Source organism: Haliotis rubra, unplaced genomic scaffold (genome assembly GCF_003918875.1).
Source record: "Haliotis rubra isolate DU_JTF1 unplaced genomic scaffold, ASM391887v1 Scf367, whole genome shotgun sequence".
NCBI classification, from domain to species: domain Eukaryota; kingdom Metazoa; phylum Mollusca; class Gastropoda; order Lepetellida; family Haliotidae; genus Haliotis; species Haliotis rubra.
Genome location: NW_025767043.1, coordinates 231,022 through 256,923, shown reverse-complemented (window position 1 = coordinate 256,923; position 25,902 = coordinate 231,022). Strand labels below are relative to the sequence as shown.

At 42.6% G+C, this 25,902-nt stretch overlaps 2 protein-coding genes across 2 annotated transcripts in view; one reads left to right on the top strand and one right to left on the bottom strand.

The window, feature by feature from the left end:
• The window catches only part of LOC124285710 (apolipoprotein(a)-like), a 36,961-nt gene extending 17,990 nt beyond the window's left edge, over positions 1-18,971 (top strand). Inside the window, exons 9-16 of the mRNA XM_046721986.1 lie at positions 1,697-1,873; positions 3,029-3,718; positions 5,645-6,013; positions 8,307-8,585; positions 13,956-14,255; positions 15,957-16,337; positions 17,193-17,507; positions 18,639-18,971. Of these exons, the coding sequence (XP_046577942.1) occupies positions 1,697-1,873; positions 3,029-3,718; positions 5,645-6,013; positions 8,307-8,585; positions 13,956-14,255; positions 15,957-16,337; positions 17,193-17,507; positions 18,639-18,922 (2,795 nt within the window). The 3' untranslated portion in view covers positions 18,923-18,971. The remainder of the gene's footprint in view (positions 1-1,696; positions 1,874-3,028; positions 3,719-5,644; positions 6,014-8,306; positions 8,586-13,955; positions 14,256-15,956; positions 16,338-17,192; positions 17,508-18,638) is intronic.
• A 2,237-nt stretch (positions 18,972-21,208) lies between these two features.
• LOC124285709 (plasminogen-like) lies at positions 21,209-24,386 on the bottom strand. Its single transcript, XM_046721984.1, has 4 exons — positions 24,332-24,386; positions 22,192-22,695; positions 21,392-21,686; positions 21,209-21,361 (listed from the first exon to the last, which is right to left on the bottom strand). The coding sequence occupies exons 1-4, from the start codon at positions 24,384-24,386 to the stop codon at positions 21,349-21,351; spliced, it is 867 nt and encodes a 288-aa protein (XP_046577940.1). The 3' UTR covers positions 21,209-21,348.
• Positions 24,387-25,902: the final 1,516 nt, after the last annotated feature.

Sequence of the window (25,902 nt, the reverse complement as noted above, 5' to 3'; positions counted from 1 at the left end):
CACGACTACGGAGACAACCACTGACACAACCACAGACACAACCACGGACACAACCACGGACACGACTACGGACACAACCACAGACACAACCACGGACACAACCACAGACACAACCACAGACACAACCACGGACACAACCACGGACACAACCACAGACACAACCACAGACACAACCACAGACACAACTACGGACACGACTACGGAGACAACCACGGACACAACCACAGACACAACCACAGACACAACTACGGACACGACTACAGACACAACCACAGACACAACCACAGACACAACCACAGACACAACCACAGACACAACTACGGACACAACCACAGACACAACTACGGACACAACCACAGACACGACCACAGACACAACTACGGACACGACTACAGACACGACTACTGACACAACCACAGACACAACCGCTGACACAACCACAGACACAACTACGGACACAACCACAGACACAACCACTGACACAACCACAGACACAACCACTGACACAACCACAGACACAACCACAGACACAACCACGGACACGACTACAGACACAACCGCTGACACAACCACTGAAGCAACAACAACGGATTCATCAATCACAACAGGTATGTAAACATGAAATATTAAAGCAACTATTCCAGTGTCACTACCAAGAAGGACGAGTGTCTGTTGAACCTATTCTATATGAATATTTCTCGTGCTCTGTTTAGTTTACTTCAGTACGTTGTATTATATCGTTTCAGGGTGCCGATCCACAAAGTGTTCGTAACTTTACGACCTTATCAAAGGATTACGTACGTCGTAGCGCTACGAACGTTGCAACCCACTTGTTCTATTTTTTAGTATTTCAAACATTCCACTTGACATCTGTCTATTCTATTTTAAACATTTACTTTTCTATTCCATTCTATTATATTATCATAAACAAGAAATATTTGTTAATGCCATCAGTTTTAGTATACAGGAGAAATACCGTTACATCACGGAACATACAGTGTAAGTCGTACCTTCGTGTACGTATCTCAATACACTGTCAAGAATTTTGATCACTTTATAGATTACTGACAAGGAATATGAGATTGTCTTTCAGCAGTGAGTCGCTTCGACACTTTCTAAATATCAATCCAAAATAGTTAATGATAATGGCCGTTGTGGCATGGCCCTCATTTCGTTCACTTTTCTTATAGTGGGGACACCACTGACTATATAGGCTGATCAGTGCAACAAGATGTCTCCCCCCAATTGGTTTTCTTCCTTTCAAAGTGCAATACATTTATAAGTGGAGCAGGTAGAAAATAAGATACTTAAGATATAATTTAGAAATGTTAATAAAAAATTCAGTACACTAAATAGATAATAAGATCCTATTTACACTATGTTGGAATCAATAAAAACCTAAATTAAATCGCTAACCATCGTAATTGTGTTAAAATGGATTTCTTGGCACCTTGTTATTGTTATTCAATTAATGTATATTTTGTTTGGGGGTTGTGGTTTTGGGGGGGTTATTTTTTTTCTTTTCTTTTTTTTTTTTTTTTTTTGTAACATGCCATTGACCTTTATACCCATTTAAACGACACGTCGCTTGAAACCACATCACAGATTTGTTTCCACATCTGCCTTACATGCATGGACAAAACAGGAACTGTTCCAGGTGGAATAAAACAATATTCACTCACATTATTTCTTCCAGCTGCTCCAGAGTGTTTCACACTGCAAGCTGGCACCGCCGTCTACAGCGGCACGACGTCGACAACGATCAGTGGAAGTGCGTGCCAGGTGTGGCAGAACCAGTTTCCGACCTATCATGAATACAACGTTGCTTCCTACTTCGACGTCACCAACGGCGCCGCCGGTCCTGGCTTCGCGGGTGCCATGAATTATTGCCGTGACCCCTCGGGGGGACCGTTTACCCCAAGGGAAGTACCATGGTGTTTTCGTGGGGACGGCATGGGCGTGTTTGAAAACTGCAATATTCCCGACTGCTCGCTCACTACCACTACAACGACAACGACAACGGGTAGGGTATATGAAGTTTTTAATTAACATATCACGTGGTAAAAACAACAAAGAAGTCCTATAAACGAGGAAGATATCGCGTTTTAACTGATTTATAAACAAGCAACAGATTTCACCACTTCAATCCGAGTTTTGTCATCAGCAACCCATGCTTGTCGTTAAAAGGCGACTAACGGGATCGGGTGGTCAAGCTGAATGACTTAGTTGACACATGTCATCGTATCCCAATTGCGTAGATCGATGCTCATGCTGTTAATCATTGCATTGTTTGGTCCAGACTCGATTATTTACATACCTCCACCACATAGCTGGAAAACTGGTGAGTTAGACAACAAGCAGCCAACGAACCAACCAACCAACTGAACTTCAACGATCATAATTCAAGATTGGCAACTGGAATATCTGGTTCAGCTATCATCAGGTGATCAGACTCGGTGACTCAGTTGAAACATGTCATCGTATCAATATCAATAGATCGATGTTCATGTTGTTTATCACTTGATTGTCTGGTCCATACTCGATTATTTACAGACCGCCGCCATATAGCTGGAAAATTGCTTAGTGCGGCGTAAAACTAAACTCACTCACTCACTTACTCTATCACCTGATTGTCTGGTTTGTTAAAAGACCGCCGTCCCATGGCAGGAGGGCAGCTGTGTGGAGTCCGGCTGTAAATGCTTATTTAGGTAAATTGAATTAAATGGGGGTGCTACCGATAGGGCAACACATGCTTACCATTATCACGAACACTTGGTAAGTACTTGCTAAGATATAGATGGAGTCAATGACGTCACTTCCGGAATGATGAGGCGCTTGGGTCCTGGTAATTTATTGATAACAAATTGATTTAATACACTGGCTAATCGATGATGGTTATATTCAGATCGATATTCGTTACCAAGTATGAATCTCACCAGGTAATCTTCAAATCGAAAGATTTTACTGGGAACCCTACAGCCCGTTTCAATTTGTTCCGTTTTATTCATGTATCCTTGTTTTATTCAAGTTGCACCGGAATGTTACACGCTGCAGTCAGGCACGGCAGTATACAGCGGTAAGACGTCGACTACGGCTAACGGCAAGCCATGCCAGGCGTGGCAAAGCACGTCTCCTGTGTTCCATATATACACCGACGCTAACTACTTCACGGTAACTAACGGAGCGGCTGGCCCGGGCTTCGCGGGCGCCATGAACTACTGCCGGGATCCTTCAGGGGGTGCTGTCACCTCTATGGGACAGTTGTGGTGTTTCATTGCCGATGGCAGTTTTGTATGGGGAGTCTGCGATATTCCAAACTGTATCTCCACAACTGTATCAACGGAAGCAACGACGACTGATTCAACGACCGAGTCAACGACAGAGTCAACGACAGAGTCAACGACTGTAACAACAACTGAAACGACAACCACAACACCAACGACATCTGAAACGACAACTGAAACAACAACTGAAACAACAACCCCTTCAACAACAACTACACCAACGACAACTGAAACAACAACCCCAACGACAACCACTACACCAACGACAACTACTACACCAACAACTACTTCATTGACTACAACCACTACATCTACTACAACTACAACAACGACAACGACCCCCACCACCACGACCACAACTACCACAACGCCAACAACAACAACGACTACGACTACGACAACGACTACAACGACCACTACTACCACAACAGCAGGTAACAAAACAAGAAACACACGTTTATTGTGTTTCTGGTATGAAAATTCTGAAAATACATATTTTTCTGTGAAAGAAAGACCCATTACATTGGACAGGACCCATAAGTCCTGGGGTGCACCAACATAAATTTATTTGTGGGCAATATTTATTAATTTGATAGAAAATAATTTTATCAAACATGTATTTTCTGTGGTATATTGCTAGTATTCCAGAGTTTCAATTAGGAAGCATTACTGAACCGTGTCCAGTTAAACAATGTGAAACCATTTCCAGGAAAATGCCTGAAGGGTTAAACAAAATGAAGCTGTCATAAGTGAGCGATTATGCTACTTTCAGTGATAGTATCTCAAAATGTCAATCATTGGATTGTCTGGTCCAGAGACGATGGTTTACAGACCGCGTCATACAGCTATAGGAATGTGTATTCGACGTTAAACAAACACATAATCACCATACAGTTGGAATTGGTCTAACGACCGTGGATGCGGTTTCTGTTTACAGCAACTAAACAATTAAGATAAATAATATTCCTCGACACATAGAACTCATCATAAAAAGTACTTTGAGACACTTGGGGTAGTAATGTATTCACCAGCATAGGTCTTATGCCCAGGTGACCCGTGAAGATCCGGGTTAGAATTGGTCTTCACCAACCCATGTTTGTCGTAAGGGGCGACTAACGGGATCGGGTGGTCAGGCTCACTGACCTGGTTGACCCATGTCATCCTAAGCCAGTTTACATGCTAAAACCAGTACACAAGGAGAAAGTTCAACCAAGACCATCTCCAACACAGCTTCATTTCTTTGTTGTTAATATTAGCTTTTAAAATCTATGTACAGTTGGATGATCATCATTTTTACATGGGATATAGTAATGCCTCAGTGAGCAATACTTGTTACAAATCAGAGTACAATGATATACGTCTTCTATATAAGGTAGTTTACACATTGTACATGCTGTCATGTCTGTGTTCCCGAATATATCTGTTTATATTCGTAATTTGTTGGTGCTTGTTCTACATTTAGCAAGAGCTCTTCTGTGATTAGAGATGAAGAAAACTACGAAAAGCAAATCACACCAAAGTTTAAACCTGGTGAATCCAAAACCTTTTGCACCATCCCTCAAAGCTGAATGTCACTGTCCTGTCCTGAACATTTTAATCTATTCTATAAATATATTTTAGAATAATGTATCTTTTTATAACTTTTTTATAACCCAATGTTAACCATTGCAATTTACCGCTACTGTTTCCCAGTCCTTAAAGCATATAATAACATGTCTTCAAAATACAGTATAAGAGAGTTTCAGCATTTTACACCAATAATTTACACACTTAAAATATACAATGGATATCTCAATAATTCACCAAGAAAACATCTAAGACCGGACCACTAAATCAAGGGTATCATAGTCCAAATGTTTACAGGGGTTTTGGTGCCGCATTATTCGAGGTTCCACACAACCGAAACATATCTGGATTTGCTAGTTGTGGGTTCGAATCCAAGACTGGATCCATTAATCATCCCGGGTCCCGGTCCACAAAGCGTTCGTAGTGTTACGACCTATCGTATATCTATTGTTCATCATGAGCTTACAAATGTCGTAGTGATACGAACATTTGGTGGATAGGGTCCCTTGGTCCCGATCCACAAAGTACTCGTAAGGTTACGACAGGTCGTAACTTTACAGTTTACCATTGGCTCGCGAATGTCGTAGCGCTGCGAACATTTGGTGGATAGGGTCCCTGGTCGTAACTTTACAGTTTACCATTGGCTTGCGAATGTCGTAGCGCTACGAACGCTTTGTGGATCGGGATCTCAATATTGTCAACCAAAGTGTTCTACACTGTGTACCCTCTAGTTTTGGCATATCTGAAATATTTGTAACGTCATGAAAGGAATACACTCGCTTCTCTTATTTCAGCGCCCTGCTTTACGCTGCAAGGAAGCACGGCCGTCTACAGTGGAACCGTGTCCGTAACCGCATCTGGGAAAACATGTCAGTCGTGGCAGAACAGGTCTCCGAACAACCACGCCTATTATTCCAACTACTTTGACATCACCAACGGCAACGCTGGCTCTGGTTACGGTGGTGCCAGCAACTACTGCCGCGACCCTTCTGGTGGTAGCATCCTCCCAACAGGGTATGTGTGGTGCTATCTTGCTGCCAGCAGCGGGTCGGAGCAATGTAATATACACAAGTGTACAACGACAACGACATCAACAACAACGACTACAACAGCGACAGGGACAGCCACCACTACCACTACAACTACACCTCAAACAACACAAGGTACCTAAATAAGCGAGTCTATATCCGTTAGAAACTTCGACATGACACCTCAGTGGGTGAGCACAATAAATCCGGTATTAGTCCGGACTAATAAATGAAACATGAGTGTCCGGATATTAATAAACATATTCCTACGCCAGAGCAACAATCGTTCGTAACTACTCGTGCCATTCCGGCAAGCCGGATGGCGACTCGTACCCCCTCTCGTGGCTATTTTCTTCACTGGTCTAATCGCAAACTGGCACGGGGATGATGAAGTCTCGGACTATTTCCATGGAAAGATAACTCTGAATTTCCAAACATGGCTACTCCTAGAAAACGCCAATAATTTTATAGTACAACACGAAAGTCATTTTAAGAATTTTCTTATGTCGTTAACAAATATCAGTAACAAGATAATTTTGTTATAATGAAAAATATATTGAAAATCGATAGTCGCAAAGAAACTATACTGAGTCAAAAAAAGAAACTTCACATTCTTTCTTCAGGGCACTATAAAAGAACAAGAGATGGTAAGATGGTTAAATTGTTATTATTTCATTGCTGAGATCTGTGTGATGTACTCGATACACTGACAGTGCCATAATCAGTTCCATTAGGCTACACCGCCGTTCCAAAACATGGGTATACAGAATGTCAAGTCACAAGAATAAAAATGCGAAATTTCTCAGTTCAATATCGTGTATGGCCGCCCCGCGCATTCACCACTGCCAAACACCGTCTCCTCATCGACTGCCTGATGCTTGTGAACACGTGGTTGGGGATTCTGCGCCATTGCTTTTGCAAGGCAGCGCCAAGTTCCTGCAAATTCTGAGGTTGGTTCCTAAGACCACGAAGCCTTCTCCCAAGTGCATCCCAAACGTGCTCTATTGGATTAAGGTCAGGGGACCTCGATGGCCAGTCCATGACGTTGATTCCAGCGTTTTGAAGGAAATTTCGTGTCAACATCGCGGTATGCGGCCGAGCATTATCTTGCTGGAAGTGTAGACCTGGACCATGAGCCGCCATGAAAGGAACGAGTTCAGGGGGTGAACACCTGGTCGCAGTAAGCAGCAGCTGTGAGGTTTCCCACGGATGACCAGAAGTCGGGAACGGTTGTCCCCACAGAAAGCACCCCACACCATGCAACTTCCAACCCCGAATCTGTCGACTTCCTGTACAAAACATTGGGCATACCGTTCACGACGTCGTCTCCAGACTCTATGCCTGCCGTCCGCGAATCTGAGGGTAAACCTGGATTCATCGCTAAAGACGACTCGATTCCAGTCTCTCTCGGTCCATCGAAGGTGACGTTGGGCCCACAGCAGACGTTGACGTTGATGAAACGGCGTCAATATTGGCCCACGATATGGACGTCGAGAATAGAGATTGGCAGCCCGCAACCGATTTCGAATGGTCTGTGAGGACAGTCGACCTCTGAACATCTCAGCCGGGTTCGTGTAGCCGGCAGAAATCTGTCACGTAGGTGACGTAGGACGATTTGACGGTCACCGTGACGTCACACGTGGATGACCCGACCTTGGGCGATCAGAAGTGGTGCCAGTTTGTTGTAGACGACCTCGCAAGTCATACACAGTGCGACGGCTGCATCCCATTGCTCTTGCGACGTCAATAACTGATCTTCCCGCTTGCAACATGCCAACGGCATGTTCACGTTGCACATTTGACAATCGTGGCATTTCATGTACCGTTAGAACTGTGGTTTAAAAGTGTTTTTTCAATTCTTGAGGCCAATGCAAACACGTGCATATGAAGAAAACTTCGATGCGAAGATCACGTGATCGACTGCACGTGCAAAACCTGATTTGGCACTAACATCATTTGCACGACGAATGGATGGGTTTGAGTGGGTTTTGCTAACGTTTTTCTAGAGTCGAAAGATAGGGATCCCATTTCGGATACATAGATGTATCATCAGAGAAAATTATTCATTATTTTTCAAATTACATTTTGTGAAGTTTCTTTTTTGACTCAGTATATTTGACCTTATTTCATAACTAGCTACGCGCGATTTGATTGGTTTGCCACGATTCTTGGCAATAATGGCGTACTATACAGGTACGAGTTTTCTTTTAGGTCACGGAAAGAGGCGAGTAATTACGAATGAGCAACAATCAGATATCGTTTATTTGTAAAATTTTGTATTCAAAAAGTATCATTTAGTTAAGAACATATACTTTTAGGTATGCGAACATTGACGTATTCTCACAATATCTCTTCTTATTACTTCTGTGGTTGTCTCAAAGTTCAGACATTTTTTATTCTCTTAAAAAATTATATCACTTCCTTTCAGGGGCCTGTTTTACCAAACAAGGAAGCACGGCCGTCTACAGTGGAACAGTGGCCGTCACCGCATCTGGGAAAACATGTCAGTCGTGGCAGACCAAGTCACCAAACAACCACGCCTACATCGCCAGCTACTTCGACACCACCAACGGCGTCGCAGGCGCCGGCTACGGTGGCGCTAGCAACTACTGCCGCGACCCTTCAGGAGGGAGCATTCTTCCTTTTGGCTACCTGTGGTGTTATTTTGCCGATTCTTCTGGATGGGAGACATGCGCCATTACTCAATGTTAATTGTGGCCAGGGTTGTTTATATGTAATACCTATAAATTCTAACTTACGTCTTGTTTGCAGTGAGAGCTACAGCAAGCGTTGTCCAATATCTATGTGTACTTCTTCGTGTACTTCCTCGGTTGACATTTGTCTGCCTGGAGAGTGGATGCAGAGGGGAACATCCTCCCCTTTGGCTTCCTGTGGTGTTACCTTGCCGAATAATGGGATGATGGACATGGGATGGGAGACATGCGCTATTCGTCAGTGCTGATCTTTATAGTCGTGTATATGAATATATAATTATCTGTAAAAAAAATAAATAGTTGTAAAAGTTCTGTTGTGTTGCCAACCCGTCCCTAAATTATGAACCTGTAGTCACCTGTCATTTACAAGGTCCAAAATATATTCTTCTGTACATCTCTTCTTCTTCTTTTTCTTCTTGGGGCGGTGGGGAAGCCTAGTGGTTAAAGCGTTGGCTCGTCACGCCGAAGACCCGGGCTCGATTCCCCACATGGGCACAATGTGTTAAGCCCATTTCTGTTGTCCCCCGCCGTGATATTGCTGGAATATTGCTAAAAGCGGCGTAAAACTAAACTCAGTCAGTCAGTCAGTCTTTTTCTTCTTCGTCTTTTTCAGCTTCTTCTTCGGCAGCAGCAGCAGCAGTAGTAATGGGGGTGAAAGAGGGTTTGGTTGATCCCAGTACAGTTTTAGCTGGTCAGGATCATCATCAGCTCAGGACGCTTGTTCCCTTTGAATAATGGGGACCAATAACTTGTTACTTGGGATGCAAGCGTGGTATTTCGCAAATGAGGTGCAATATTTTCCTGATTGTTGTCAATCACATTGTGTCAATGAGGACAGAAGATTCAATGGTATATATAAATCAATTTCTTTAATCAAACAGGGAAGGTCAGGTTTCTTGATGTGTATACGTCAGTGGCTACACATTAGCGCATTCAAAAGTATTTTTCTAGTTTTTCCCATGGCGTCCTCTATGGACTCCTAAGCCAAAGACCCGTGAAGATCAGGGTTAGAATTGATCTTCAGTTACAAAAACTGGTCGTTAGAGGCGACTAATGGGATCGGGTGGTCAGAATCGCTGACACATATCCCAATTTCGTATATCGATGCTCATGCTGTTGATCACTGGATTGACTTGTGCAGACTCGAGTATTTACAGACCGCTGCAATGTAGCTGGAATATTGCGGCGTAAAATTAAATTCACCCACTCTAAGCCAAAACCTCAAACAAGGATCGACCAACAAAAACACGGTTGTGAACTGTCTCTGTAAACTCACTGACATTCTGATACATGGTAGTTGACAAACAGACAAAAGAAAATTCCGACACATGATCGTCGGAAATGAACACATAGTATTCATTCCGAAATGAATACATGACACATACGCACATGAAAGAACCCACATAAATGCATTAACACGCATATGTACACATGTACATGCCTCTGTGGTCTATTGGATACAGAATTTCTGGAAAGCGGCAAGTCGTTGGTTCAAACTCCTGACCATTCAGATAGACAGTACTTGTCATTACCCTGCCTCGGCATCGAGTGGGACCTATGTCTGAGTGAGTATTCGTGTTAAAGTTTAGCCTTGCATCTCAGTGTGCTTTTCATCAATAAAAAAAACGTCCAGATCGGCACAAGCAGTGGCGAGCGCGCGTGCGCACACACACACACATACACACGCGTGCATGCATGTTACTGTACGATCGAGAGTGAAATGAGCTTTAACATGACGTCAAACTTCATTTGACGTGACCGCCTCCGTGGTGTAGTGGTTAGAGCGTCCGCCCGGAGAGCGGAAGGTCGCGGGTTAAAATATGGTACTTGTTGGTCCCTGCCTAGCGCTCGGCATTAATGGGTACAACAAGGACTGGTCGGCTCGGAGTCAGTATAATGTGTCTGAATGGGGTAGTCATGCAGTACTGTTAAAATATGGTACTTGTTGGTCCCTGCCTAGCGCTCGGCATTAATGGGTACAACAAGGACTGGTCGGCTCGGAGTCAGTATAATGTGTCTGAGTGGGGTAGTCATGCTTCACTGCGGCATGGTATCTCAGTGGGCTAGCACTATAAAACCAGCTTAAGTCTGGGCTAGTACAAGCACCCGCACATACACATACACACGCATGCACGTCGTCATATGAGCGAAATATTCTCAAGCACGACGTTAAACCCAATTTCACCTCACCTCATTTGACGTACCACCAACATTAACACTCGCACGAACACATCCGAATACTCGACGTTAACTGCAAAGTAAAGTCTGTCTATAACAGAACGCCAACAAGGGCTGAACCGTTCACCTCTAATTAATGGTCAGAAGCACCTTCAGCATTGTCCCCTTCTCACAACTATAACCCAAATAAACATTACACGGTGTTTAGAACTGTAATAGTCTTGTTTATAAGCCAGAGCAACTGAGGAAATCCCGGTTAAGTCTATCATCTATTGACAGTACAAACAGACAATTTATAGAATCCACTCGATAGCATTCATTTCCGCAGGTCTAAACGATATGATCGATATTTCTAAAGCTTCTTTAGGATGTCTGGTGGGTCAATGTACAGAGTCCAAAGCTGGGAAAGAAAGAACGGCCATTACAAATCAATGACATGTTTGCGTGTCCACTGTAATGTATGTAGTTAAATGGCCTAAATATAACTGGTTCTCGCCAAGGTTCAGTCCTGGGCCCTCTTTCATTTGTATTTTACAGTGGAAATCGTTATCAGTAAACTGTTTTGCTGATGACACTATATTTTTTATTAAAACTATTTAAATTAAATATGATAATGTGTCAACCATGTCAGTGAGCCTGACCACCCGATCATGCAAGCCGCCTCTTACGAAAGCATGGGTAAGTGAAGACCAATTCTTCGCCGGCCTATTTACGTGTAGGGCAGGCTAGGATATACAATTATAATGATGAATTGATTGATACAGGATCCAGCTTTGTAAGGGGAGATACATTACTTCTTGCAGTTATAAAAAGAACAGACATTAAAGCCTAGATGTGCCAAAATATGCGTCGGAAATATCATTAATGTCTTGGGGCGGTGGGTAACCTAGTGGTTAAAGCGTTCGCTCGTCACGCCAAAATCCGGGTTCATTCCCCGCATGGGTACTATGTGTGAAGCCAATTTCAGTATCCCCCGCCGTGATACTGCTGGATTATTGCTATAAGCGGCGTAAAACCAACCTCACTCACTGACCCATTAATGCCTCCGACCCACACCCGTTCACCCTCCGTGCCATACACTGACAGTGTTTTGAAACTGCAACCAAGGCACTGGCAATGAAATGACACTACTTTCAATAAGACCTACTATTGTAGAACATTTCTCGCCTGTCAAATATATATCGTTGCCATTGAATTAAGCGTACAGCTATAACATCTGACGTATTTAGTAGCTGTCGTTTCTATTATTGAATAAGTAGTCATTTATAATGCAGAGTACAGTTAGTACATATCATCGACACCCACACCCTTTCCTTTATGATCAGTTACAAACAGCACATAAATCACAACATACATATCAGGTTGATCCAAGCAAGGTACATGTAGTCATATTGAGTGCCATGAGCCAAACGCGTCGTTGAGCACCAAGGAATCAAGGTGTCAAATTGTATAAGCAGTGTAGTAGATATCGGCGTTAAGGAGAACATATCTGGCAGTGGTAGAGTTGTCTCTCACCATGCGTGCTGTAGAGGATGTCGTTCTGCTGATGCTGTTGATGATGACGGCGACAGTACAAGGTGAGACGAAACGATCTTTCTCATTGCAATCACGGTAAATATGCATGGCAAGTAAATTGTCCGCCGGAAGAAATACAATCACATATGGTACAAGTGCAAAAAGGTCATTGAACTTGACATTAATTATTATGGGGGAAATTTGGAAATGTCTTTGATGTCTACGGACTACTAACAGGCAAAAATCGGTTTTTCAACCGTTTTCCAATAGTATTTTAATGATAATACAGCAATCCAGCTGGAATGTTGTAAGGGCAGGTTGGTTGTTTTTTTATGCTTGGTTGGGATCTTTTATTTAACGCCGCACTCAGCAATACAGCTGTTATATGGCGGTGGTGTGTAAATAGTCGAGTCTGGACCAGACAATCCAGTGATCAAAGTCATCAGGAACGACTTAAGTGATATAAGTCCGAGGCCTTTACCTCGTTGGTAAAATCTACGAGCACGGGTTACATCCATAGCGGGAGTATTTAAAGTTTAACAGTAATAGTGTGTATTCATTGATTATTATCAGATACTACATGGGCATCGCATCATCTGGAACGTCCATTTATCAGGATTGCGATCGGAACGTGACTGATGTTGTTACCATTCTGTCAAGTGACAAACAAGTATTATCATTCTGCCAAGTGGCATGAACAAGTATTATCATTCTGTATTATCATTCTGTCAGGTGACAAACAAGTATTATTATTATGTATTATCATTCTGTCAGGTGACAAACAAGTATTATCATTCTGTCAAGTAACATGAACAAGTATTATCATTCTGTCAAGTGACATGAACAAGTATTATCATTCTGTATTATCATTCTGTCAGGTGACAAACAAGTATTATCATTATGTATTATCATTCTGTCAGGTGACAAACAAGTATTATCATTCTGTCAAGTAACATGAACAAGTATTATCATTTTGTCAAGTGACATGAACAAGTATTATCATTCTGTATTATCATTCTGTCAGGTGACAAACAAGTATTATCATTCTGTCAAGTGACAAACAAGTATTACCATTCTGTCAAGTGACATGAACAAGTATTATTATTCTGTCAAGTGACATGAACAAGTATTATTATTCTGTCAAGTGACATGAACAAGTATTATTATTCTGTCAAGTGACATGAACAAGTATTACCATTCTGTCAAGTGACATGAACAAGTATTATCATTTACGAACTGACGTGTGTTATCCTGAGAACTGACATGTAAAAGTTTTGTTATTCTGTGAAATGACATTGATAAGGGTTATCATCCTGTTATCAAAGTGTTATCAAACTATCACGTGGCATATATAAGTGTCCTCATACTGTAAAGTGACATGTACAGGTATGATCATACTGCGGTCGGTCATGCACAGGTAATCTATCCCACTATCGGACATGTACATATGCTAACACATGTCGTCGTATACCAATTGCGTTGATCGGTGCTCATGGTGTTAATCACTGGATCGTCTGGTCCAGATTCGATTATTTACAAATCCACGTCATACGGCTGGAATATTGTTGAGGTAGGTGTGAAACATCAAACAAACCGTACATTTGGGCACCTAAATGACCGATGCGGTCGTATAATGCATGTATAATGATTACATTTTATGTGTTTCACAGGTAACACTTCGTGCTACACACTGCAAGGATCAATAGCCGTGTACAGTGGAACACAGTCTTCCACAGCATCGGGGCGGCCGTGTCAGGCCTGGCAAAATACCTTTCCAAACAACCACCCGTATTATGAATCGTACTTTTCCGTCACCAACGGTAACAACTTACCCGGCTACGCGGGTGCTTCAAACTACTGCCGCGACCCTTCAGGGGGTTCCATCTCTGCCAGCGGCTATTTGTGGTGTTACTATGCCGATGGCGCGGGTTGGGGAGCTTGCAACGTTCCAAAGTGCTCAGCACCCGTAGGTAAGTCCAACACGTCACGGCTATTCATTCATTCATTCATTCATTCATTCATTCGGGGGCGGTGGGGTGGCTCGTCACGCCTAAAATAAAACCCGGGTCCGATTCAATGTGTGAAGCCCATTTCTGGTGTCCCCCGCCGTGATATTGCTGGAATATTGCTAAAAGCGGCGTAAAACTAAACTCACTCACTCACTCACAATTGAATGAACACAGTTTCAGGTGCTGCCGAATGTTTCAATCTACAAGGAGGTCAGGCCGTGTACAGTGGAAGCACCTCGGTGTCAATAGGGAACATACCCTGCCAAACGTGGAGTACATTGTCTCCCAATCCTCATTCTTATTACTCTTACTTTTTCGACGTGGCTAACGGAGACGCCGCCGCAGGCTACGAAGGCGCCAACAACTACTGCCGTGACCCTGCCGCGGGAAGCGTTAGACCTGCTGGGTACCTTTGGTGTTTCTACAGCACAGGGCCTGGATGGGGGAGATGCGATATTCCTAATTGTGCTTTGACAACCACGACAACGACGACTACGACAACTACAACGACGACTACGACAACGACAACTACTACTACAACAACTACTACAACACCGACTACGACTACAACCACAACTACCACTACAACACCAACTACTACTACAACACCGACTACGACTACAACGCCAACTACTACAACACCAACTACTACTACAACACCAACTACGACTACAACACCAACTACAACTACAACACCCAACTACAACTACAACACCAACTACTACTACCACACCGACTACGACTACAACACCAACTACGACTACCACACCAACTACTACTACACCGACTACGACCACAACACCAACTACGACCACCGAACCTACTACTACAACACCAACTACGACCACCGAAGCTACTACTACTACAACACCGACTACTACAACAACACCAACTACGACCACCGAACCTACTACTACTACAACAACATCAACTACAACCACAACACCAACTACAACTACCGAAGCTACAACTACTACAACACCAACTACAACCACAACTCCTACTACTACAACTACAACCACTACCACAACAACAACAACTACTACTACAACCACTACAACGACAACACCTACTACAACTAAAGGTAAGTTTCTCTTAACGTCGCTATCTACCCCTGCCTTTCCAACCAAACCCGACTGTCGAATGTCGTATGTCTCTCTCTGCAACATCTACTCTATCAATCTACAACTTACCTCATACCCTTCTACACCAATTGTGTAAATCGATGCTCATGCTGTTGATCACTGGATTGTCCAAACTCGATTAAATACGGACCGCCGCCACATAGCTGAAATATTGCTGAGTGCGGCGTTAAACAACAACCCAACCAGCCAACCCTTCTACGCCAAGTCTAACCCAGACACCCACTCCTTCCACGGTTCTTCAGCTTTATCATCATATACATGTATGTTGGAATCCCAATGCATGGCTGTATCTAATGTTATAAACAATGATATAAGATACTGATAAGGACAGTATCATCTGGGTCCTGGGTGTTTGCATCCAAACTTGCATCTTCTTCAATTCTAATTGCGTAGATCGATGCTCATGCTGTTGATCACTGGATTGTCTGGTTATTTACAGACCGCCTCCATATATCTTGAAAATGTGCGGCGTAAAACTAAGATCACTCACTCACTCACTCACTCATCACCATTGCAGATTTAGGTTGCTACTTCCTTCAAAGCGGCACGGCTGTCTACAGCGGTACAGCAGATGTGTCGGTGGATGGTCAGACGTGTCAGCAGTGGTCATCCCAGACCCCCAACCAACACTCATACTACTCGAGTTACTTCGACATAACCAACGGGGGATCTGGCTCCGGCTACAGCGGCGCCAGCAACTACTGCCGCGACCCTTCAGGTGGACCTGTATCTCCTGCAGGGTTTCTGTGGTGTTTCGTCCCCAGTGGAGTCTGGGCAAGATGCACCCCTGTTCCCCTGTGTAGCGGTGGACCAGGCACAGGTGGTACTGGCCCAGGTGGTACTGGCACAGGCGGTACTGGCACAGGCAATGCGGTCACAGCAGCAATTGCTGCTGGAGGTATGGACACATATGGTAGAAATGTCAGTTTTGGTATTGATGGTGCTGGGACGGGAGAAAGGTACAGATAGCAGAGGGCGTTACTAGATTGTTGGTTGACAGAAGTATATGGCCCGTAACTAGGCCACGGCACTTCGCGAGACCTTAGTACTTCCGGTGACAAACAACATTTCATACCTTTTCGAATGGTCTCATGGTTGTCAGTTGACAGTAAGGAGCCGATAATCCTTGCAGGAATAACAAATGTCCGATCTAACCATCATCAACTTAGCCAACTATTACGACTGTCAACAGCTATGACAGCCAAGCATGGTTGTACACTTGGTCCGGTCTAGTAAAGTCATATTTGGTGGTCGTGCAATTTGGAACCAAAACTGGGCCTAGATTTTCGAAGCTCTCTTAGCGCTAAGATAGTCGTTAGTGTCATGCATTAACATTAACTTATCACTATCTTAGCGCTAAGAGAGCTTCGAAAATATAGGCCCTGGTTCTTCAATATACGCCTGTCATCGGAAAGCTGGCACCAGAAGTAAGCTGGCCCCGTTTCGCATATCGCAAGTTGGCGCGCGCAAGTACAAGTTCTGGAGATATGTGAGGGTGGTACTGGCATATTGTGAGGTACGACTGGTACTTGCATGGGTAGTACTGGCACGGAATGTGTCTACACGGGTGGTACTTGAAAGGCTGTTAAAGGAACATAAGGTACTGTCATGAGTGGTACGTACACGGATGGTACTGACACATGATATGGGTGGTACTGCCATGAGTTTTCCTCTATTGCATTGATGACACTGATCATCATTATCATCATCGTTTTCATCATCATTATCATCGTCGTTATCGTCGTCGTTTTAGGTTTTGGATGTTTCAACCGTCAAGGAGGCACAGCGGTCTACAGCGGCACAGCCAGTGTGTCCAATACTGGCAAAACTTGTCAACAATGGTCATCCCAGACCCCGAACCAACACTCATATTTCTCGAGTTACTTCGACACAACCAACGGGGCGGCTGGGCCCGGCTACAACGGCGCCCAGAACTACTGCCGCGACCCTTCAGGTGGACCTGTATCCCCTTTAGGCTCTCTGTGGTGTTTTGTGACGAGTGGTGGCTACGAGAACTGTAACGTCCCCGACTGTTCCACCGTCAGTGGATCTGTGACGACCCCAAAACGTATGTATGATATATTAACACATTATAGGTGTATGATATATTAACACATGATAGTGGTGGTGATATAGTATTAGGGCGACTTGGGCCAGATATCACATCTGTTCAGATTTGCACTCCCTTGCATCAAAACGACCTTTGGTTACCTCTGACATGACCCTATATATACTCCTAATTTTTCATGTTATTCTGACTTGGACAGCCAAGTGATTAATCGTATCCCTCGTCAGTCCGAAAACCCGATTTCAATTCCCCTTAAGTATAGCCTTTTTGCAGCCATTTCTATGTAGTTTCCATGGCACACCATGGCATACTTTCGTTTTACGTCGGAAAATCTTTACTCAATCTTTACTTTGAAGTGCAGGAATTAGTTTTCTTGGGGGTAAAGATATACCAAACCGTCTCTCTAAAGATTGTTGAACAAACCTAGAAACAATAACAGGGTGAAGGGAGGCAACTCCCACCAACAAGAACTCTGATTTCATCCTCATCTAATCTGCTCTGTGTACCAAAGTGGAACCTCAAATCATTTGGCTACAAGTCTTACCAGAACATGGCATCGGTCAGTTGGAATTCTCTCCCTGATGACCTTAAGCTGTCTCCAACCCTTGAAAACTTTAAGCGTCACCTCAAAACCTTTCTCTACAAAAAGTTCTATGGACTTCAATAATGCCTTATTGATTGTTAGCGCTATGAGCACACCTGGTGTGGAGTTTGGCGCTGTATAAATGGACACATTATTACTATTATTATTATTATTATTATTATTATTATTATTATTAACTCTGCACGTCCAATTTGATGTACATTATCTGTGCCATATCCACAAGACAATTTACCTGACACAATATGAGGGTGATGCGAGATCCTAACCTACGATCAAACATGTAGTTTCCTGGCAGGTGTAAGGGAACCAACTCTGCACGGCCAATTGATGTAAATTAGCTGACCCATATCCAAAGGCAAAATCAAAGTTTGATTGAACCTAGGAGGAGGTATGACTGCATGAAAAATAAATTTAAAAATGACTGAACAAGAAGACGACTTTGGTAATTCGGTTCACAACATGAGCTAAAAACATAATAATGATGTAATTAATTAGCTTGTGACGTCATCCGCCACTGTTCCTTTCAGCCGACTGCTACACCCTCCAAGGAGGTACGGCTGTCTACACAGGAACAACGTCAGTCACTTTGAGTAATAGCGTGTGTCAATACTGGGAACAGAAATCCCCAAACAACCACGCCTACCAACCTAGCCACTTCGACGTCACCAACGCTGACCCGGGTTCTGGTTTCGCCGGGGCCAGAAACTACTGCCGTGATCCTTCCGGTGGCACCGTCCTTCCAGCCGGGTTTCTGTGGTGCTTCAAGTCCGCCAGTGCTGGATGGGAGAAGTGTGGTATTCCGCAATGCTGAAATTCTCAACACCGTTTTTGTATGTCTGAAACGTTCCTTCCAAAATAAAATGTTCCCATAAGTATTAAAATATTCGTTTGTTGTATATTAAATTTGTGTTGGAAATTCGATCTCATCAACGAGACTGGGTTACATGTATCCCCAGAATCAAGATCGTTCTCGTAAAGGCCGACTTCACTGGGCGACCCGACCCCTTTGCCGTTGTTTGAACCACTGTTCCGATGGAGGAAGGAAGTTTGGTGGCTGAGGTCAGTGAAGCCAGGACCAGAATTTGCTTAAACATGTCCTTATATCGATAACATAAACTCATTGATTTAGCGCAACTGTCGAGGTGCACGTTTTGATTAGATTAAACTCAAAATCCAATATCTTTCAGCTTTCAGGAATTTATTCAATCAAATTATTCCATTCGTCCATCCTTCCATTCATTCATTCATTCATTCATTCATTCATTCATTCATTCCTATCCTAAACCATTAGCGCCAAGGCATCCAGAGGCTCGCCAATTGTTACACAAGAGACACTACACACTCCTTTTTCGTGAAGTACGAACCTTCAGGCAGTGGCAGTACGTTTAACACGCATGTTGCTGTTACCCCGTCTTTATTATTCATAAGCTAATCAATCGTATCGCGGTATCAGAAGGCAAAACATTGTAGTATGTGTCTTAACTCCATTGCAAACCATCCAATCCAGCATTTAATACTTTCCAAACTTTCTCGTCAGACCTTACATGAAAAAAAACACTGATCATTCTATCACATCTTCAAAGCACATTAAAAATGCAAATTTACAAATTTGAAGAAAAAAGGTTTATACTAACTCCTTCTCATATCAACATGCCTTCCTAGGTATTAAACATCAATATCCCAATATCTTAGTATGTGCAATTAGTGATGGCTTAAAGAATGGAGACAAGTTGTCAACTGCAGCTTCGCACATAGTGATACTTTATCACTATGATTAACTGATGTAAGTTCCGTTTTTACTCCAAGGACTGAGGCCATTCCATAACAGTTGCATCTTCTTCAACCTTCCAAAGACAACAGTTTCATCAGTTATTTGGATAGTTTATCAACACCCCGATGGGGCAGTTTTTATCCACCTCCGAACAACATCGGTGACGTTGATTGTTTTCCACCAACAACTTCACTCCCATTTGTGTCAACAGCATCTTCATGGACGGCAACATGTCACCTTTTGTAATGGTTATCCAAGCTGTCATTGTTACCAGCCCTTGGATGTTTATTTTCCAGATCGTCTTTTGTCTTAATGCATTTGAAAGTTTCAAAGCTGATTATGTCCTTTTGGCATGACATGACACTAGTTTGGGCATTCTGTATTTGTCCATATTTTATTTATATGTCTTAATTGATACTAATGGGAATAGCATTGCACAGAATATAAGTGACGAGGATGTAATGATTGTTTGAGGTCGGGTGCAATAATGTCGTACCATAAAATGTTGGGGTTTAGTGTGAAAATGTGTTCCTGAACGGAAAATGGAAACCCGTTTATTTAGATCAATTTTAAGTGAACAATGAATTGTTTAGATGACATCACGCGCATATTGACGTCTTTGAAGACAACGAAACCAAACATGTAATGACGCTAATCAAAACGAAGAAAAAGTTGAAGTGAGAAAAACTTAAATAAACTTCCTTAATATCTATGACCTGAAGGGCAATGGTCAATCGTTATTTTTGATTGTGACAAGTCAAACATATTGAATCAGTGGTAGCTTTGAGGTTAGGGTGTTCGCTCGTCACACCAAAAGCCCGAGTTCAAGTCTCCACATGGTTACAATCTGCGCAGCCCATTTTTGTGATCCTCCACCCTCACAATGCTGGAAGATTGCTAAACATGGCGTCAAACCATACTCACACACTCAGTAATGTTATACCAATTATTGATCATATGATTCCATTTCACACCGTTTGAGGTACCAGTAAAAGCAGACCTTTTCCACGAAGATTGTGCAGAGTGTCATCAAACGCCTTTTGCTGTCAACACTTTTTATGGTAAACACGTTCAGCACATTTCTACATATGCTGTAATTGTGGTGACAGCAACAAACATGATGACATGTCCTGTCGGATCCATCAGTTACAAACATGGTGTGTGTGTGTGTGTGTGTGTGTGTGTGTGTGTGTGTGTGTGTGTGTGTGTGTGTGTGTGTGTGTGTGCGTGTGTGCGTGTGTGCCAACGTGCGTGCATCAGTGCCAATCTTCCAATACTACAAACGTAGACATGTTTTCATTTTGTATGTTTATTTTTATGACAAACACCTTTTCATTTAGAGTAATTACTTTATGAGAATGGTCAAATGTCAAAAGGTGCTTTGATCATCACTCTTCACCTTGGATTCTTTTAAACATCTCTGATCTAACCGTTGAAGATGTTGGTGTGGCAGGGGTTGTTGTAGTTCAAATAGCCGTAGTGCCAGCAGTTGTTGCAGCAGCAGTGGTGGTGTCAGGGCATTTGGGAACGTCACATCTCTCCCATCTTGGATTGCCACTAGCAACGTAACACCACAGATAACCGGAAGGTCTCTTGCTACCTCCCCAAGGATCTCGGCAGTAGTTGGAAGCACCTGCATGGCCAGGACCGGCGTCTCCGTTGGTGATGGTGAAATAGCTGTCGATGTAGCCGTGTCTGTTTGGAGACTGCGATGACCAGTCCTGGCAGGTGTGGTTGTTTGTTGTGACGGACGTTGTACCACTGTAGACGGCAGTACGGCCGACAATTGTGTAGCAATCCGCTGCTGCAAATGACAGTTATTTCTTTAAAAAGTGCATAAAAAAGAACAAAGTAGTCACATTTTGTGTTGTGTGTCTACCCCCAAAGTGCAAAGCATAGTTTCTGGGAATGGAAACAAAATCAATTCCTTCAATACGTATGAGTAGATTATTGTTTGTTAAATGTATTCTTGACAAATAGCTATACGGTTCATGTATCAAATAAGAACTGACTTGCTTTGGGCATCAGATATTTGTTCATAGCTTGGTTCATAGTTACGGGCATTTTAAAATAGGATCTTTTCACAGATAGTCCTTCATAAACAGATCAAGACTTCCTGTCTGAGAAACACGGCACAATATTTGAACACAGAGAAATTATGCAGTTATGCTTTTTTTCTTACTCGCAAAGAATCAGTGTTATGATGAATCAATGGTAAAGCTGAAGACATTGTGGAACATGAAGGTACAGGTTTCGAAAAATTCAGGATAGAAATGGAAATTTCAAACCGAGATAAGAAGTTGGTTTACCAGATGCGCCAGTTGTAGCAGCAGCAGCCGTTGTGGTTGCAGAAGCAGTGGTGGTCACGGCAGCGGTTGTGGTTGCAGAAGCAGTTGTTGTTGCGGCAGCAGTAGTTGCAGAAGCAGTTGTAGCGGCGGCAGTGGTTGTTACGGAAGCAGTTGTAGTGGAAGCAGTGGTTGTTACGGAAGAGGTGGTTGTTGCAGCAGCAGTGGTGGTGTCAGGACATTTGGGAACGTCACATTTCTCCCATCTTGGATTGCCACTAGCAACGTAACACCACAGATAACCGGAAACTCTCTTGCTACCTCCCCAAGGATCTCGGCAGTAGTTGGAAGCACCTGCATGGCCAGGACCGGCGTCTCCGTTGGTGATGGTGAAGTAGCTGTCGATGTAGCCGTGTGTGTTTGGAGACTGCGATGACCAGTCCTGGCAGGTGTGGTTGTTTGTTGTGACGGACGTTGTACCACTGTAGACGGCAGTACGGCCGACAATTGTGTAACAATCGGTAGCAGCTGAAATTCAATTAGCAGCATATCTGTAAGTTTGTACTAGGTTCCATACATATATTTTTGATAACTGTATAATGAAAATATTTGCCCCGCCACAAAGAAGCACAAATGTCAATTTTAATGTTCTGTGCCTGCTGTAAATGCACTTGCATTTGGTGGTGATACCAAGTACCGAGTGTCAAGAATGTTTCCCTTAAGTCATGTAGAATAGCGATTAAGTGGTATGCTATAATTGTTAGAGTTACGTTTAATCAAATTTCACATTATATATACAATCAAACGAATATGATGGATCTAAAACACATATTCGTTGTGTGTTTCCTCCCATTGATGCCAATCTGATTAGATAGAGTCGCTAAAAGTGACAATCTAAACTTGTTGACAATGTGGGCGAGTAGGTTTTGTGCTGGGATTTGTTTGTTTATGACAATGATAGGGTACTCCAGCTATATGAGCATGTTTAATGAGTATGGTCTTATGATGCTTCTAGAAATGTTCCAGCAATATCACGGCACGGGACACTAGATGTGGGCTTCTTATTACCCACGTGGTCAACGTATGGGTAGTTGCATACTAATCTCGTACGTCACACGAGTGTTGTATTGCGTTGACCTGTGTCGTAACGACTTGACCTCAAATTCTACCGATTTGATTGGATAACCGATGACCTCTCACGTTGTGACGGAACTACTTTTTATTAATAACAAACACGTGAATTCATTCATTCCACAACTTATATGCATTGCTGTTTAATTGTGAGTCGAACTGAGACATTATATCCGTCGAAAAACATAAACGCAATGTTTCCACCAGTGATGTTAGGGGAGTGAAGCAACTGTAAACCAAGAAAGAGGGTGATACTGGGTAGTTTAATGTATGAGGCTGTACGAGGCGATGACAACCAACATGCATCGTGACGTCGGTTACCAAGGGGAGCAGACGAGAATGGCATAGTGACATCAATACAGTGTGACGTCATGCAAAAAGTGTACTACAGAACAAAATTCTTCCGCAAACTTTTTATGAAACCTGATTTCGGTTTATAACTATAAAAATAACAAAAATACGTTATTTTGTCAATGTAATGCATGTAGGACGTGGGTAATAAATAAAATACCACACCCGGTCTCACTACATACGAATTATACGAAACTCGTGACCTTCCTATGGTTTCTGACCTCGCTTTCGCTCGTATTTAATTAAACCTCGTGTAGTATTCTCTATATTCTTTGTACCCAAGTGGGGAATCGACTCGGCGTTTAACCTCTAGGGTACCCCGTATGCTGTTGAACTGTGACTAACAATTATATTAGTAGGCAAATCATTACATGCCAACCTTATGGGAAACATATAATCATTTTGTCTGAGGCATTGATACTGATCCCAATGCGGATAAAGATAGCGTGAAATACTCCCTCGACCTCCCCAAAACAAATAATAATGATAATGATCATTAATACAAAAATTATATGAAATATTTTGAAAATTAAATAAGAACATTACATTAAAAGAGTAAGAGGTATGTACCACGGAGAGAAACATTTTTCTGCGGATCATGTCAAATTATTTCCTTACGGCCTCAGGACATCAAATGTATTTTGCATGTTCCAGGTAGAGATATTCCATGGAGACAGCTTACCTTGACAGGAGCCACAGAAGACAGCTAAAGCTGTGAGGAGCAGGAGACAAGTCATGCTGGAAGTTCAGTGAAGACTTCTTGAGGGCTGCTATCACCGAGCTACTTATAGTCAACGTCAGATGGTAGGCAAACATCAGTGACGTGGATGAGTTTTGTTCCATCTACTCCGTCACCATCTGTATCAACAACATCTCCATGGACGTCACTGGCCATCTTTACTTGCATTGTTTCAAAACCGGTATTGTTCCTATCACAATGAACATGAACACATGTGGTATATAAATCTGTCACGTGTTTCTGTCGAAAGTTGAAACTATATGTTGAGATCAGTCCGTAAAATAAGCTCAAAGAACAACCAAAGAGAAGTGATATAATTAGGAATTGTGTTTTTAAAATTGACTACGTTTACAAATCAATGCACATCACAACAAAGGCAGTACAAGATAGAGTGGTATTACAAATAAAGTTGGTCAGGCCAGACCAATTTAATTACTAGTTTTACGGATTTTTGTCCTCAGAAACCCTAAAGGTAGGAGAGAAATAAAAATCACCAGTCAAAGTAAAATTCATTATAAATATTAAAAGTGTTTTACTTTTGACAATTTATTAAGTGTAGATGGGACAAGAACAAATCTAAAAAATATCTTGAAAGTTTACATTTTGGGCCAGTAAAAACAGTAGCGTTTATTTCTTGAGGGATGAATTGTTTTCTTATTCTTGAAACAATACGAACGGCTGATCTGTATTTCAAGAAATAAAATTGTTCTGGCCTAATATGATATAAACAGAGCCATTATAATGATAAAGAGACTGTTGATAATATTAACCTCGCTGCAACAATGGTCACGGTTCAAAAACAGGCCCAGGCTGAGTATCCAGGGTGAACAGTGATCTTCACAAAACTGCTGATCTTCTTGACACTTGAGAGGTTGTGTGAGATGACAGACAAGAGCTGCCCCTTTATAATTTAACAAAAGTTTCCACAACATTATCTAACTCTGGATTCGACTACACTGGAATAGTGAAGGCATAAGATTTCCAGACTTGTCTTGGTCTTCCAGTGTTGATATAGTAACCAGCACAAGTGTGCTCTCCAATGAATCTTAACAGAAAAATGTAATGCAAATACAATACTGTTCTACAATGTCTTCAAACACTGTCACATAACACAATCCCCTTTGAACACAGAAAGACCTCCCTTTGCTAAATAAAATACATCTGCTTAGCACAGTTAACACACATACATGTACATATTTCTATGTCGGTCGCCAAATCCATGTTCTGCCTACATGATATTGCCGTATATGGCACAACAAAAAAGGATCAAAATTGGATTGGATCACTTGGTCACGCCACTGAGATACGATGACATGTGTCAGCTAAGTCTTCTGGTATGACCACCCGACCCCGTCAGTCGCCTTTTACTACAAGGATGGGTTGTTGAAGATCAATTCTAACAAGGACCTTACGGGTAGACAGCAGCGAAAAACAATATCCATGCACTCACCTACAGTCCAATGAAGGGGATGTCTAACACTACACACTACCCTTGATTAAATAAGCAAGTAAGT

Coding starts and splice junctions, on each gene's coding strand:
- LOC124285709 (XM_046721984.1), bottom strand. CDS start 24,386: ATGACTTGTCTCCTGCTCCTCACAGCTTTAGCTGTCTTCTGTGGCTCC. Junction 22,696..24,331: donor CTTCTGTGGCTCCTGTCAAG/GTAAGCTGTCTC, acceptor ATTGAATTTCAG/CTGCTACCGATTGTTACACA. Junction 21,687..22,191: donor TGCTACAACTGGCGCATCTG/GTAAACCAACTT, acceptor TGTCATTTGCAG/CAGCGGATTGCTACACAATT.